The sequence below is a fragment of the Leopardus geoffroyi genome, chromosome A1, assembly GCF_018350155.1.
Source record: "Leopardus geoffroyi isolate Oge1 chromosome A1, O.geoffroyi_Oge1_pat1.0, whole genome shotgun sequence".
NCBI classification, from domain to species: domain Eukaryota; kingdom Metazoa; phylum Chordata; class Mammalia; order Carnivora; family Felidae; genus Leopardus; species Leopardus geoffroyi.
The window spans coordinates 222,007,331-222,023,558 of record NC_059326.1 but is presented as its reverse complement, the minus strand read 5'-3'; the positions used below and the strand labels follow the sequence as shown (position 1 = coordinate 222,023,558).

Sequence of the window (16,228 nt, the reverse complement as noted above, 5' to 3'; positions counted from 1 at the left end):
ATTGTGACCTGGCTGAAGTCGGACGCTCAACCGACTGGGCCACCTGAAGAAACTGTCTCTGCTTAGCTGTCACTTATTATGTATAAGCCATTAGAGTGAATGGTTCGGGAAGGTCTTATAGTCTATAACACAAACAATTCATTTTGACCACATTTGCCGAAGATCTTAAAACTAAACTTTATTTTCTAACTACAGCATGGTGAAGCTATCCCCCAAGATTCTGGATGAGTAAAATAGATGAAAGCTGACATGAAAGAAATGATGAGTAACAAATGTAACTGTAATCGGATGTGGTATAGGAGGAGAAAAAAGATGCCAAGCGTGAAAGCAGTCTTCAGGAAAACACCCTAAAGAAAACAGGTGTCCTCCAAAAAGGGAAGACCAGCATTCTGATCTCTTGACGATATGTCTGCTCTAGCAGCTCTGGCAGCTGACTGGATGATCTGCTCTCAAAGCCCGAGTACAGAAGACATATTTTTGTAAGGAGATGGCAGGACAGAGAAAGCATACGGTACAAGAGCAGCTTATAAAACACCTGTTCAGCGTAACAAGGATGGGTGAATTTCCTCAGGGTCAAGTGGGCAAACCGAAAGCTAAAATTGAGAAATCATGTTATAAACTCACCCAAGAAGACTGCCTTCTATGCAAGGGGGCCATGGAATTGAGAAGCCAGAAGCTCTACCACTGAGTACTCATATCACGTTCCTATGCAGATGGGATGCCCAGAACCCGCACCGTCAGATAACTCAAAGTTCACTTAAAAAGATGATGTCTGGGCAACAGCCTTTCCTGCCAGTCCATTTAGTCCTAGAAGCGGTGGCAGCCAATGGAGTATCATATCGGGCAGAGAAGAGAGACTTGTGTGTTTCCCTCTCTCTTTCCTACTCTGACAGGATGGAGAACGTGTACCCTACAAGCGAGGGGTCACAGTTCCAACTTACGGTGTCACTGAGTTCTGCAGTTATCTATTGCCATGCCACAACAAATAACCGTAAAATGTAGTTGCTTGAAATAATTACTGTTTTAGACTTTCTCACAATATTGTAAGAATCCGGGCAGGGCTGATTCTTACAATGTACAATGTACCCAGGGCTGGTCTGGGTACATGTTCTGTTTCACACGGCATTGGTGGATGTTACCCTGTGGTATTCAGCTAGTACACGTTCCAAGACGGTCTCACTCACTTACTCAGCACCCTGGAAGGTATGATGGGAAGGTTGAGCTGAACTGGGATGGTCAACCTGACCACCCACATGTGACCACTCTAGAATGGTAGCCTCAGGGTAATCAGTTTTTTTTATGTGACAGGTCAGTGTTCCAAGAAACAAGGTGGAAGCTGCATGTTCTTTTTTGTAAGTCTGACCTTTAACAATCAGAATAGCCTAGAAGTAATGAAATCAGTTAAAGACATCATTAAGGCCTGAGAATAGGTGTCTGACTATTCTTGTTTAGTCACAATTGTCGAAGATAAATGAAACTGTTTAATATTTACACCCACTGAGTGAAGACTGAACAAAAACCCCTCAACAGAAATGTTCACATTCAGCTCTCCCCTGTACAGAAAAATGAAATTAGCTGCCAAAGTAGCAGATGAACAAAATAAAATAAGAAGGAAACAAAATGAAAGACACTCAGAAGGGATTTCCCCAAGCCTTTCACAAGACCAGAAGCGGATGACTGGGAGATGCACTCATTTTGCAAACCACATTGAAAACCAAATATCACCATTCCCCTGACTAATCTGTTACCTGAGGAAGCTGCGATAATATCCTAGGTTGTCCAGACAAACATATATGGCCCATGCCACTTTCAGTCTAGAGGATTGTCTTCTGGACCAAGCAGACACCAACACAAGGGATCCGTCCTAGCAATCCTATTGATTCTGAGGGATTCCTTAAAGAAAACCACTTATAGCTCCTGCATATTCCACAGTGACATTTATAAAAAAAAAAAAATCACATTAAAATTACATTCTACGAAAAAAAGAGAAGGAAGAGGGGTGATTTTAAGAATACTCTCTTCAGTTTGAGAAAATATTTCAAAATGGGCTATTTTGTGTGATAATGAATTCCTCCTGCCTGGCCTCTGAAGCTCCCAATATTGTATACAGGGGTCCGGCGTGGAAGAGAAGCTGGAAAGCTGGCAGATTTTTGCGGGCACAGCATTGGAAGGGATGAGGTCACACAATGAAATGCACTCACTACTAGATATTCATGCAAGTCTGCAAACAGGGCTCATTGGCGGCTGTCACAATTTCTCCGGACTTACGCTACGAGGAAAAGGAACAGGTTTCTGAGTTTCCCCAGGAGACCACTCAGCTGTCAGTCCAAAAATGAAAAACACCTCAGCAGGGACTCGTTTAAGAGTGTTCAATCCAAAGAACTGCAGTATAACATTGATTCTGTCCATGCCATACTTACTAACTTTACTCGCAATTATGGAGAAATTATACTGCGCGGTGCTTTCTCTGTCTAGTAATTCATTAGTGGCGATGGTTCCTTCAGTTCCATCTATTGTAAAGTAGCTGTCCCCATCACTCTTCCAATCTATGAAGTACCTGTATATAAAAAGAGTAGATGCAAATGTGCAATGATTACACATTAATCATAATGGCAGTCAGGCTAACTTGACACAGTTCCTTATTTTTCTCCCTGTAGCTATTACCCACCTTGCAATAAAGAAGAGTGTAAATGACAGCTTCTTTATTGCAAAGTCAGTATGCTCAAGGGGAAACTGGAAATAATGAAAGATTTAGTACTCCTGCTGTTCATATTATTTTAGGGTCTTGACACCTTGAAAGCTCAGCAGAGACGAAAATTCTAAAGCTGACCATGGGTTTCCTTAACCTGCTGAATATTAAAACTTTTCCAAGCAGTAAAAGATTCCTTAATGGTGGCTGCGGGAAGAACTGGGGGTGGGGGAAGCATCTGGATACAGCTACAAAGAACTTTGGCCAGAACAGAGGTAGAATCTTCATTTCCACAGATAGGGAAAAAAATCATATTATGGAAACTAAGGGGCAATTTTGTAACTGACACTGTGGAATTTATAGAGAAGTATTTCCCTCAAATACATATAAAGGAGACACTGTTGTTTTATTACCCTATGTCAGTACAACTTTCTAAAACAAACAAACAGTGAACAATGTCCCTTTATTGTCTTTATTAGTTAACCTTTTGATAATAACAGATGTTACCTTCTTTATGTGAAGAAGCTGAACTAAAACATTCCAAGAAAATTAATTACAAAAACCAGAAATTGCAATTATATAAATCTTTATGCAGCAGATAGATAGAGTGAAAAGTCTTTTTCAAACACATATTTTCAATCATAGTAATTTCAATCATAGTAATTTCAATCATAGTAATAAGCATGTTGAAATCTTAGCATGTACCAGATAATGTTCTAAATGCTTACCTGTATTACCTTATTAAATCCCCACAAAAACAAACAAAAAAAAAAGAATTATTCATCTCCCCACTTTGCCTATGAGGAAACTGAATCGTCGAGATATTAAGGAATCTGCCTCAGTTCACATAGAAACTTTTAGAGCGGATATTTGACACACGTCGTCAATCTTTTCCATATAATTATCATTATGTAGTCTTACCAATTTTAAATCGAACTTTATGTGAAAGAGCTCTGCTCATCAAAAGGCTCAACGTGCAATATATTTATCACCATTACTCTGGCCTGGGAATCATGACTAGGTCAATACAAACAGACATCATCGAAGTGAGCCCATCTAAATCCCCAGGCCAAAGAATCCGGTTGTTCATTGTGGAGTTAGTTAAGCCATGCATTTCAAAGTAGAAAGTTATTGTTTTGACAAGTTGGTTATTTAAAACTGGGGCTAGGTGGCTCAGTCGGGTAAGCATCCGAGTTCGGCTCAGGTCATGATCTCACAGTCTGGGAGTTAGAGCCTCACACAGCCTCAGAGTCTGGATGGAGCCTGCTTCAGCTTCTGTGTCTCCCTCTCTCTGCCCCTCCCCTGTTCATGCTCTGTCTCCCTCTCTCTCAAAAATAAAACAAAAACACTAAAAACAAAATTAAACTGGGGTTAGTTTGCATCTCATTTCAGCGCTAGACTAAAACCAATTGCTTTCATAGATGATATTTATGACTCTTAACTTGTTAATATTTGTTAGTAACTGCTAGGATCAGAGTATGGGCCATACCGTTAGTCTGCCTTGGATACTTCCGTGGTTGATATGAGGGGTGAGAAGGCATTGATGTCTTATGATTTCAATGTTACATCCTGTCTCATAGGAATGCTCTCAGAAATGAATATTACAGAAATAAATATATAAATGAACTTAAGGCACATTTACAGGTCAGAGAGGATAGAGTATAATAGAGCCACCTCCCTATCACATAATCTCCTTTTCTGAACAAGGAAGCATTTTCTCACAAAACCCCTTTCCAGTACCTTTATTCAATTGAGCATAAGGATAATTTAGAAGAAAATGGCTACTGAATCTCCTTAGTGACTATAGCATTTCTGGAGGAAATTGTTGGTGTAGAGAAACTGGGTCCGATTGTACAATTCACTAAATATTTTCTGAGTGCCTGCTATATACTAGACACTATACTAGAGTTGAGAAATACAGTAAAGCACAATGCCCACCAGTGAGAAGTCCAGTTGGGAGACACAGACAATTTCAGCACCTGATAGGAAAGAGAACACACCAGGAGTGCAAGGAAAAGACGCCCAGTTCAACACCCGTTGGTTCAGGCAAACTTTCCTTCACATGATGTTTGCTGACATTAGAAAGTGATACAGGAATCATTTGGGACAAGAGTGAGGTAGACAAAGTGAGGACAGGAGGAAAGGCATTTCAGGAGGCTGCGACAGCCATAGCAAAACCATGTTGTGGGGGGGCGGGGAGCTAACCATAAGCTGCTGGAAATCATGAAAAAATATCTGAAAGGCACAATCATATGGAAAAAATTCAAAGATTTAGGTCAAGGAGGGTGGTATAAAGTACACTGAGGAGGTGGGGCATGTTTCTATGGCTAATGAACATTATCAAGGGGGATAATTGGTAATCTGGTAGGGCCAGGGAGTTGATGGTAATTTCTTTTTTTTTATGTTTTTATTTAAATTCCAGTTAACATACAGTGTAATATTAGTTTCAGGTGTACAATACAGCGATTCAACACTGCCCTACACCAGCCGGGGCTCATCACAGCAAGTTCGCCCCTTAATACCCATCACCGATTTCCCCTCCACCATCCACTCACCCACCTCGTCTCTGGTAACCATCTTTTTTTTTTTCTTTTGGTCAAGAGTCTGTTTTTTAGTTTCAAAATCCTTCCCCTCTGATACCTAGTCTCCTTGTCTTCTATTTGGAAAACGGTGTCCACTTAACAGTGGAACAGTGAGTGTTGTTGTAAAGATGAAATGAGACAAAATATGTGGGACTCGGCATAGAATCATGCGTGTGTGTACATGTGTGTGTATCCCTTTTCTCTTTCCACATTACTGATTATTTCGTTTTACTTCCCAGATTAAAAAAAAAAAAAAAAAGATTCCCTAACATAAAAACATATCCTTACTACTGGGACCAAGTTGTGACATTCACAGCCTTCAACTTTAAAATTCCTGAACCACAGAGCTCCCACACAGACCCCTGGGGTACAAACCATGAGCACAAACATCCAGGCCCTAGTTCACACAATGGTGTTTTTCGTTTGGCACTCATCCACTATTGTCTGGCGTCTAATTTTTAGCTCCGTCACCGTATTTTTTGGTGCCTCCTTTCTCCGGATGTTATCCTTTCTGGAAGCTTTTTGCCTCCTTCTGGAGTTCTACTGAAACTTATTTGAACATTTTCTACTCAGCTAAATATCTTCAGCATCTTCCCATAACTGATCAGGCTCCAAGACTGTAGGTCATGTAGTACGTCCTGGCATCGTCCTGATGCCCTACCTTTGGGTGACTGACTGATCCTGTGCCTGATTGAACAATAACCATGAGGCAACAACTACCATTTTAAATTGTGATGTTTTGCCCAATATAGCAAGTAAGAAATGACCCCCATCAATGAAGTGGAAATGGAGGTACTCCTACATTTCCTAGACATTTTCAGAGAAGACATGACCGTGTCCTAAAATGTCTAGATTATTTTCAGGAGATACACCCTTCCAGAGTGTAGATCACATGTTTACTTTAGGTTTGCCACAGTCCACAGCCAATCTAAGGGTAGAAGGATATTCTAATTGCAACTGCTCACAACAGTATTACATGAACTGTCTAATTTGGCCTCACTCACCTATATAAATGAGAAAACCCCTGAGATAGAGAATCTGAATCATGTTACCCTTATTTGGTAAGTAGATGAGATTTAAATTTTAAAAAAGGCGTTTATGATCTATATATAATGAAATAAATGTATAGTTCATATAAGTATGCAACCACCGTTGCTAAGAAACCTGTTTTCACAATTGAATAGAAATCAAAAATTAAAGCATTAACTTAATCTTTGCAGACCACTTGACAGGGTACAATTTTATTACTTTTCTGTAAATGAGTTTTCAGAAATGCCTTAAAAAGTTTTCTTCTCTCCATTAGGTAAGCATTCTCCTTAAAATTGTGTCTTTTAATTTGCCTAATAACTTTCTCACAGTTAATGGAAAAGCTAAATTCTCAAACACATTTTGTAAAAAGTCCTTGATGGTCCAGAGTTACTCTAAAAGTATTACATCTCATTCTTTAAGCAATAAAGATGTAGGAGTAATGGTTCAGGTCAAGGTAGAAAATTTTCTTTTGTTAATATGATAATAACCAGAAACTCTTCATTCTGTCTTAGTCACTGTTTTGTTTTGTTTTGTTTTGTTTTTTTCATTTTTTTTGAGGAAGATAATTAAATGAAAGTAAATCCCATTCAATTTATTTTCACAAACACTTTATTGAGAACCTAAGGCACATACGACAACACTTAGGTTATAGTCGCTTCATCAAGAATCACAATTAATTTTTTTTTCTTAGAAATCCCAACATTTCTCTCAAACTTTGTTACATCTTAGTTGTTAGTTTCCTATTAATCCCTTTTAGTTTAGTTTTGTTTTGTTTTTTCTAATCCTCTTCTTCATTCTAACTTTCCCCTTAGGAAAATTAAACGTTATATCATAGACAGTATAGAGAGCTTCTCTTGTTGTTTGCTGTGAAATGAAACATTTTTATAAAATTATAATCATTTGGAGTGCCTAGGTGGCTCAGTCGATTGAGCGTCCGACTTTGGCTCAGGTCATGATCTCACACTCCATGAGTTCGAGCCCCACGTCAGGCTCTGTGCTGACAGCTCGGAGCCTGGAGCCTGCTTCAGATTCTGTGTCTCCCTCTCTTTCTCTGCCTCTCCCCTGCTCATGCTCTGTCTCTCTCTGTCTCAAAAATAAATAAAAACATTAAAAAATTAAAAAAAAATAAAATTATAATCATTTAATAAAGTCATAAATCTTCTGTCTTTAAATTTTCCACTTGGAGGCACATAATATGTTTATAAATACATCCTTAAAGAAAGAGAAATACATCATAATCCACATTTTTATTAAAATTAGAGTTGTTATACTTTAATTTCCCTCCAGGTTGCTTAAGAGTTTCTTAGTTTTTTATCGCTCATCATCAGGGAAATACAAATCGAAACCGCAATGAGATACCACCTCACACCTGTCAGAATGGCTAAAATTAACAATTCAGAAAACAACAGCTGTTGACGAGGATGCAGCAAAAGGGGGACCCTCTCACTCATTTTTAAAAAGTGACATGTGGTGAGGTGCCTGGGTAGCTCAGTCAGTTGAGCATCTGACTTTGGCTCAAGATATGATCTCGCAGTCTGTGAGTTCGAGTCCCACGTGGGGCTCTGTGCTGACAGCTCAGAGCCTGGAGCCTGCTTCGGATTCTGTGTCTCTCTCTCTGTACCTCCCCTGCTCAGACTCTGTCTCTCTGTCTCTCAAAAACAAATAAACATTAAAAAAAATAAATAGTCACATGTGGTCTTCTGACTGTGCATCAGATTTTTATGTATCTAAATGCCAACTTTATCTGTCCCTAGAGTTTTATACCCAGAAACTCAGAAGCAGCTTGCTCTAGTGGGAAAAAAGGAAAGGTTAGGCATATATTGATTCAGTTTGGGTTCTGCCATTAAGAGCTTCAGTATTAAACAGAAATTTCAGTTTCTCATGTATTACAAAATATGGACAGCACTATCTGACTAAATAAGGAAGGAATGTGATCATGCCTTTGCCCATGTTTCTCCCTGTGAAGCCTTAGCAAATCCCTCCAGGCAGATTTATTGCTTCTTTATTATAAAATTCTATCTTCTTACTTCTTTTATCTAATTTATCTATTTTATTTTTTTTTTAATTTTTTTTTCAACGTTTATTTATTTTTGGGACAGAGAGAGACAGAGCATGAACGGGGGAGGGGCAGAGAGAGAGGGAGACACAGAATCGGAAACAGGCTCCAGGCTCTGAGCCATCAGCCCAGAGCCTGACGTGGGGCTCGAACTCCCGGACCGCGAGATCGTGACCTGGCTGAAGTCGGACGCTTAACCGACTGCGCCACCCAGGCGCCCCTAATTTATCTATTTTAATTGGTGTTAACAGTCTCTCTCCAATGAGAATAGTGAAATAATTGCATTTTGCTTTGTTGTTACAGTAAGTTTCTATAGAATACTCAGAATTCATCACCAAATTTACTGTTCTATCCATAATATCTTGTATGTATGAGTTCCATTATGTTATAAAACACCTGACTGTTGTTAATAATAGTCTGATGATATTTCAAACATGGAATTACTTCATGTGTATCTTTGAATATTCAAACATTAATTCTGAAGCCCTTTTCAGGTACCTTCAACTTAACTACTTCCTTGAACTGAATCAAATGCTTGTTGATGCAAGTCACAGTTGGAATTATTTACTTTCTAGTGGCTGTGGCCAAATGTCTCTGCACTACAGACATTCTAACTAGAGTAATTTACCATTTGACACCCAAATATAGACATCATATTTAAAAGACGGTTTTATTTCCCTTTTTTCTGATAACAAAGCTTCATCTCCTCTTTGCAGTTTGTTTACTCTTTAGCTCCTTTACATTCTGAAAATTACTCACATTCTCTTAACTCATCAACTAGTCTTATAATATTTTCTAGGGAGAGGTTTTTATATCTATGATACATTTAAAGTAACTGATCCTTTGTTAGCAAGGATGTGGAGAAAAGGGAACCCTTGTGCACCGCTGGTGGGAATGCAAACTGGTGCAGCCACTGTGGAAAACAGAATGGAGGTTCCTCAAAAAATAAAAAGAGAACTACCCCATGACCCAGCAACTGCACTACTAGGGATTTATCCAAAGGACACAAAGATGCTAATTCGAAGGGGCACATGCACTCCAATGTTTATAGCTGCACTATCGACAGTAGCCAAAGTATGCAAAGAGCCCAAATGTCCATCGATGGATGAATGCATAAAGAAGATGTGGTGTGTGTGTGTGTGTGTGTGTGTGTGTGTGTGTGTAATGCAAAATTACTCAGTGATCAAAAAGAAAGAAATCTTACCATTTGCAACAACATGGTTGGGACAAGAGTGTACTAAGTAAAGTACTAAGTAAAAGTGTGCTAAGTAAAATAAGTAAGTCAGAGAAAGACAAATATCATGTGATTTCACTCATATGTGGAATTTATGAAACAAAACAGATGAACATAGGGGAAGGGGAGCAAAACTAAGATAAAAAGAGAAAGGTAGACAAACCATAAGAGACTCATATACAGAGAACAGACTAAAGGTGGCTGGTGGGGTATTCGGTGGGGGGTGGGCTAAATGGGTGATGGGCATTAAGGAAGGCACTTGCTGGGATGAGCATTGGGTATTATATGTAAGTTATGAATTACTAAATTACACTATATGTCAACTAACTTGGATTTAAATAAAACTTATGAAAATAATAAAATAAAGAAACTGATCTTTAAAAATCAAAATAATATGAAATTTCAAATAATTGTGAGAAAAGTCTATTTATAAAAGCAATTAAAGAAATTATAGAGAGAAGGGAATGAGCTATAAAATGTGTGTGCCGTATATGGAGTACTCCCTCAACATTTCAAGATAAAGCAAAGAATGAAACCTCCAGCAGGCAAAAGGTAAATGCAAAATGTCAGTTATAAACAAATATATAAATCTGGATGTTTTGTCATTTTGAGGAGTTAGCATGAAATATAATAGGATAGCCTTCAAAGAACACATCACCCTAACTAGTATCTGGACACTTAGCCATTGAGATTTCCTTGAGTGTATCACTAGAATAACATAAAATTTTGCCTAAAAATAAAAGCAAATTCATCAATGGATTGGTCAATCCACATAAAAATTAGACCTGTAGGTCTGTATCACAGATCCATTGAATTTTGTCAATAAATCCTCAATTTTGTCTAAATCTTATAAGAACTTTGTGGTTGTCTAAAAAAATGAAAGGCAATGAAATCTCAAATAATAAAATTTTATTTCAATACATACCAAAAATTTGTTAATAAAACAACCGTATATTTTGGTTTTTGCTTTTCCAGCCTGATAAATGTCAATGGTGTCAGTTCAATTAAACATTTTTCAGATTTAGTTAAAGTTGGTGTAAGATTTAAATCAGAGTAACAAAGGGACGCCTGGGTGGCTCAGTGAGTCAAGCGACCGACTTTGGTTCAGGTTGTAATCTCACACTCAGTGACTTTGAGCCCTGCGTCAGGCTCCGTGCTGACAGCTCAGAGCCTGGAGCCTGCTTCAGATTCTGTGTCTCCCCCTCTCTCTGCCCCTCCCCTGCTCATGCTCTGTCTCTCTCTGTCTCAAAAATAAATAGAAACATTAAAAAAATTAAATCAGGGTAACATAAATAAAGTGTTTAGAATACTTTCAAGTGTATAATACAGTCCATGGTTACCATATTTAAAGGATTAAATATTGTACATTTATACTGACTTGTTTTGGCTTTCTACCAAATTTTGTTTAATAAGCTACTCAAAACTATGAAATTTTAATTATATTTTCAACGATTTTCTTAAAATTGCAAAGCAACTCAAAAACTTAGGTGAGTATTTCAATTGCACTGAAAAAAGAGAAACACTTAGCTCTCCGTTTAGAATCTGGCTGCTTATGGTTAAATCCTATTCTCGTCCTTACTGAAGACATAATTGGATCTTCCTAAGCCTCGGTTTCTCCCTCTATAAAATAATGCCAGTTATAATGTTTCAACAAAACTCACCAAAGTGCCTGGCTCAAAGCCAGGAACAAATTAGCTATTACAATGTCACTATATATTGATGGTTATCAAATTCACTATATATTGGTGGCACCCAAAGTAAGTAAAAGTAAACTTGTCCATTTTGTACACGTTCTTTGCAGAAGCTCCTTTTTACTGATTGTCAATGGATTGGTCATTTGAGGAAAGCAAAATAAGCTTATTCACAAAGGAATTTCTCATTCTTCATGGCAAGTTAAAATCTCTATCTTCTCTATCGACAACCTTTCAAATGAATTATTCTTAATCATTTCATTGATGTAAATTTAGAGGGAATGCTTCCTTCATTCCCAGTGCAATGAAAATAAGCAGGGAATTCTAGTAAAGGTGTTGCCTTTCTCTAACATTGTCAACCTCACCATAGATCTGCTTGTAAATGGGAGATTCTGATGGATAAATAATTGGATAAGAGCATGTCTAAAGCTTATACATACTCAGGTGTCTCACTGGGGGTAGCTTCTGCTGAGTTTCTGGCTAGTGGAGATCAAGGAGAGATTACAGATATGTAAATCCAGTCTCTGATAAATTACATAACTGAAAACTAGCGTTAAGAAATCTGAAAATGAAATTCACCCAAACTCAACTTCTCTCTTTACTTTTGTTCACACAATTCCATTCCCTTCGATTAAGATAGTTTCTCACCTTCTATTTCATCTCCTTCACCCTTGACTTTAAAGAATTCTTGTATATTTTAGAGAACAGTCTTTTATCAGATGTGTCTTTTGCAAATATATATATATATTAAAATTCACATTGTGAATGCTAAAGTAAAGAGATAAGGCAAGCAGTGCTCAAAAAGGATTAACTGTTTTATCTTAATGAATATTTTATATAACCTTACGGATAAAATGTTTTCTCCCAATTTTTATCTGAGTCTTCAGTATTTTCTAAGAAAACAGTCCATAAATATAAAATTAGTTTGCTCTCCGCTAAATAATAAAAACCAGAATACAAAAGGGTGATTAGAGTTGTACAAAATGAGAAATTGGACTCTACATAATGAAGCGTTTTTAAACCTCACTTTAAGAAAAAGAAATCATGTGTTACTCTCTTTATCAGAAACTATCTTTCATGAATCACTTCATTAATTCTAAGCGGAGACAACCTGACCTGTAACACTCCCTAGGATTAAGTATCACCAAAATATATATTGCAAATTTTTAGATCACTAGAAAGATGCACGGAAAATAACTATAAAGAATACAGAAAATATTAAATGAAAAAATAGGGATAATATGTACAAATGATAGACATGGGGGGAAAGCAGATAGAACCTTATATTATGGAATATTTCAAAGAAACTCAGGGAAAAAGTAGAAAGAATTATGGAATTTAGGCACTACAGTAGCAGCTTTAAGTGTTAATATCTGGGGAGGTTGCCCTATTGACTTTTTTACTACTGTGTTGTGTTTAGGACCCTCAAGAGAATTATTTGTCCAAAGTTGATTTTTGTATGGTGTCTACTTGCAAAGGTACTGATGACATTTAGCTTCCATTAACTCTATTTATAAAAGCTAAGGATCTGAAAAAACATTTACAAAAAAGAAGAAGAGGAAGAAGAAGAAGAAGAAGAAGAAGAAGAGGGGGAGGAGGAGGAGGAGGAGGAGGAGGAAGAAAGAGTATACTCTTGACTGCATTGTGTTAAGATGGTTCTATATAGAGAGATATAGAGATAATAATATAGAGATAAAGCTCAATAAAGAGTATATCTAAACACCCAGGTCTTCAAACCTTTAAAAAACCAAAAGACCTATTATGTTTATATACTTAGATCTGTTTACGGTCAATTTGGAAAAATCAAATGCACATGTATACATACATACATACTCTACATTTCATTAATACATTTCACTATATATTAGTATAAATATATTAAGAGAATTTTACATGTAGTATGTAAGAGAATAAGGAAATATTACTATCAAGTATCTTTTTATTTCATGTATTTGTGGATGGTGGTTAAAAAGTGAATACATATTGGGGCGCCTGGGTGGGGCAGTCGGTTAACCGTCCGACTTCAGCCAGGTCACGATCTCGCGGTCCGTGAGTTCGAGCCCCGCGTCAGGCTCTGGGCTGATGGCTCAGAGCCTGGAGCCTGTTTCCGATTCTGTGTCTCCCTCTCTCTCTGCCCCTCCCCCGTTCATGCTCTGTCTCTCTCTGTCCCAAAAATAATAAAACGTTGAAAAAAAAAAAAAGTGAATACATATTTATTCAATAAGCTAAAAATGGTAGGTACCATGATAGAGTTCAATGTGGTTGGTGTCTTTAGTGAATATGAAAGATAGGAAAAACACAAGATTGAGAGGAATGAGAAGTGAGTTAGAATATATATATATATATATGCACACACACATATATGTGTATGTGTGTGTGTGTGTGTGTGTGTGTGTATTATTGCCTATTCATATATATATGGCTTTGCCACCTAAGATGGCAGAATTCTAGGATGAAGAAGATGAAATAGAGAGTGAGAAACTATTTTATGTAGGGAATAGAATTGTGTGAACAAAGGTAAAGAGAAAGGGTGAATTTTGGTGAATCTCATTTTCAGATTTCTGAATGCTAATTCTGTGCTGAACATCACTTAATGGTATATCTGAGTTGTATATGTTTATCAATGACTTTATTTGCATATCTATAATATCTCCTTTATATTCTTGGGCAGCCATTAGGCAGAAACTTGGATAATTGAGTATATAAAGCTTTAGACATGCTTTTATCAAGCTGTTCATCCATCAAAATGTCCGGCTTACAATAGGATCTTATCTGGAGTTGACACTATGAAAGAAAGTCAACTCTTACTAAAATTCCCTGCTCATTTTGATTGCACTGGGGAAAAAAAATAGCATTCATAAAGTTCAACAATATGAAAACAAAAACTTATTTTAAAAACTGGTCAAAGAATTTAACAAATCTTACCAAAGAAGCTATACAGATGTCAAATAGGCATGTAAACAGATGTCCTATCAAGCTCTTTCTTCAGCAAATTAAAACAACTATGAGATATTACTACACACCTATTAGGATGTCCCAACTTTGGAATGCTGACAACACCAAATGCTGGTGAGGGTGTGGAGTATCCAGAACTTGCATTCATTGCTGGTGGCAATGCAAAATGGCGCAGCCACTTTAGATGACAAGGTAGTGGCTTCTTACAAATCTAGGCATTATCTCACCATATGCTCCAGCAAACGCACTTCTTGGTCTTGACACAAAGGAGCTGAAAATTTATTTCCACATACAAACTTGCACATAGATCTTTATATGGCTTCATCAGTAATTGCCAAGACATGAAAGTAATTAAGATACTCTTTAGTAAGTGAGTGGACAAGTAAACTCTGGTACATCGAGACAACAGAATAGTATTCAACACTAAAAAGAAGTGGCCTAGGAAGCCATAAATAGGTAGGAAGGAATTTTTATGTATGTTACTAAGAGAAAGATGTCAATCTGGAAAGCCTACATACTCTATGACTCCAACTATATGACATTCTGGAGAAGTTAAACTATAGAGGCAATAAATATGTAATTGACATACAGGGCTTGGTAGGGCTGGGGGAGGGATGAATAGGCACACCCTGGGGGATTTTAGTGTGAAAATACTCTGTATGATGTCTACTGATGGATACAGGTCATTATACATTTACTTGAACCCCCAGAATGTACAGAACCAAGAGTGAATCCTAAGGTAAACTATGGACTGTGGGTGATTATGATGTGTAGGTTCAGTTGGAACAAACGTACCACTCTGGTGGACATCGGTCATGGAGGAGCCTATGCGTGTGTGGTGGCAAGGGATATCGGGGAAATCTCTGCAAACTTAAGTTTTGCCATGAACTTAAACTTCTCTAAAAATGCTAAAATGTAAAAATCTGGGGCGCCTGGGTGGCTCAGTCAGTTAAACATCCGACCTCAGCTCAGGTCATGATCTCACAGCTCATGGGTTGAAGCCCTGTGTCAGGCTATGTGCTGACAGCTCAGAGCCTGGAGCCTGCTTTGGATCCTGGGTCTCCTTCTCTCTCTGCCCCTCCCCCCTCATGCTCTCCTTCGAAATAAATAAACATCAAAAAAATGCAAGACATCTATGAAAAACTTAATAAATAGATTAAAATGTAAAAAAAAATTATACCAATACCTCATCATTTAATCGTACAAAAATCTCACTAAATAAATGAAAATGAAAGTGGAGAATGAAAAATTAAAGATGTGAAAAAATAAAGATATGGTATACAAATGATGTAAATATGAGAATAAAAAGTAGAGAGAACCTGGTATTATGGAAAAATTCAAAGAAACTTAGGGGGAAAAGGGGAATGTGGAATTTAGACACTGCAGTAGAGGCTGAATGTATTAATGTCTGGGAGTGGGCGACTTTTTGAATTTTGAAGTTTTGCCTGTTTTTTTGTTTTGTTTTGTTTTGTTTTGTTTTGTTTTGTGTTGTTGAGAGACACGGAGTGCAAAAATGGGAGGATGGGGAAAGAAGATCTGACGTGGAATCTGCACTGACAGCAGTGAGTCCATGTGGGGCTTGAACTCACGAACTATGATATCATGACCTGAGCCAAAATCGGACATTCAACTGACTGAGCAACCCAGACACCCCTGAATTTTTACCATTTTTTCAAATCTTTTCTTATTTGTTTTTTTCTTTATTTCTGAGAGGCAGAGAGAGACACAGCGCGTGAGGGGAGGGGCAGAGAGAGAGGGAGACACAGAATCGGAAACAGGCTCCAGGCTCTGAGCTGTCAGCACAGAGCCTGATGCGGGGCCCGAACTCAGGAACCATGAGATCATGACCTGAGCCGAAGTTGGATGATCAACTGACTGAGCCACCCAGGCAGCCTGAATTTTTACTATTTAATTACCACTGAAAATAAATTATATATGTTGCTACCAGATGGTATTTGATAAGCTGGGTCTCTTTTTCCTCTCACTTCCTAA

General features: G+C 37.7%; 1 protein-coding gene across 4 annotated transcripts in view; it reads right to left on the bottom strand.

Moving 5' to 3' along the window:
• Positions 1 to 16,228, bottom strand: part of CDH12 (cadherin 12) — a 1,056,103-nt gene that overhangs the window by 29,176 nt on the left and 1,010,699 nt on the right. For all 4 annotated transcript variants that reach the window (XM_045441358.1, XM_045441360.1, XM_045441352.1 and 1 more), the window contains one exon: positions 2,421 to 2,557. In XM_045441358.1, the coding sequence (XP_045297314.1) occupies positions 2,421 to 2,557 (137 nt within the window). The remainder of the gene's footprint in view (positions 1 to 2,420; positions 2,558 to 16,228) is intronic.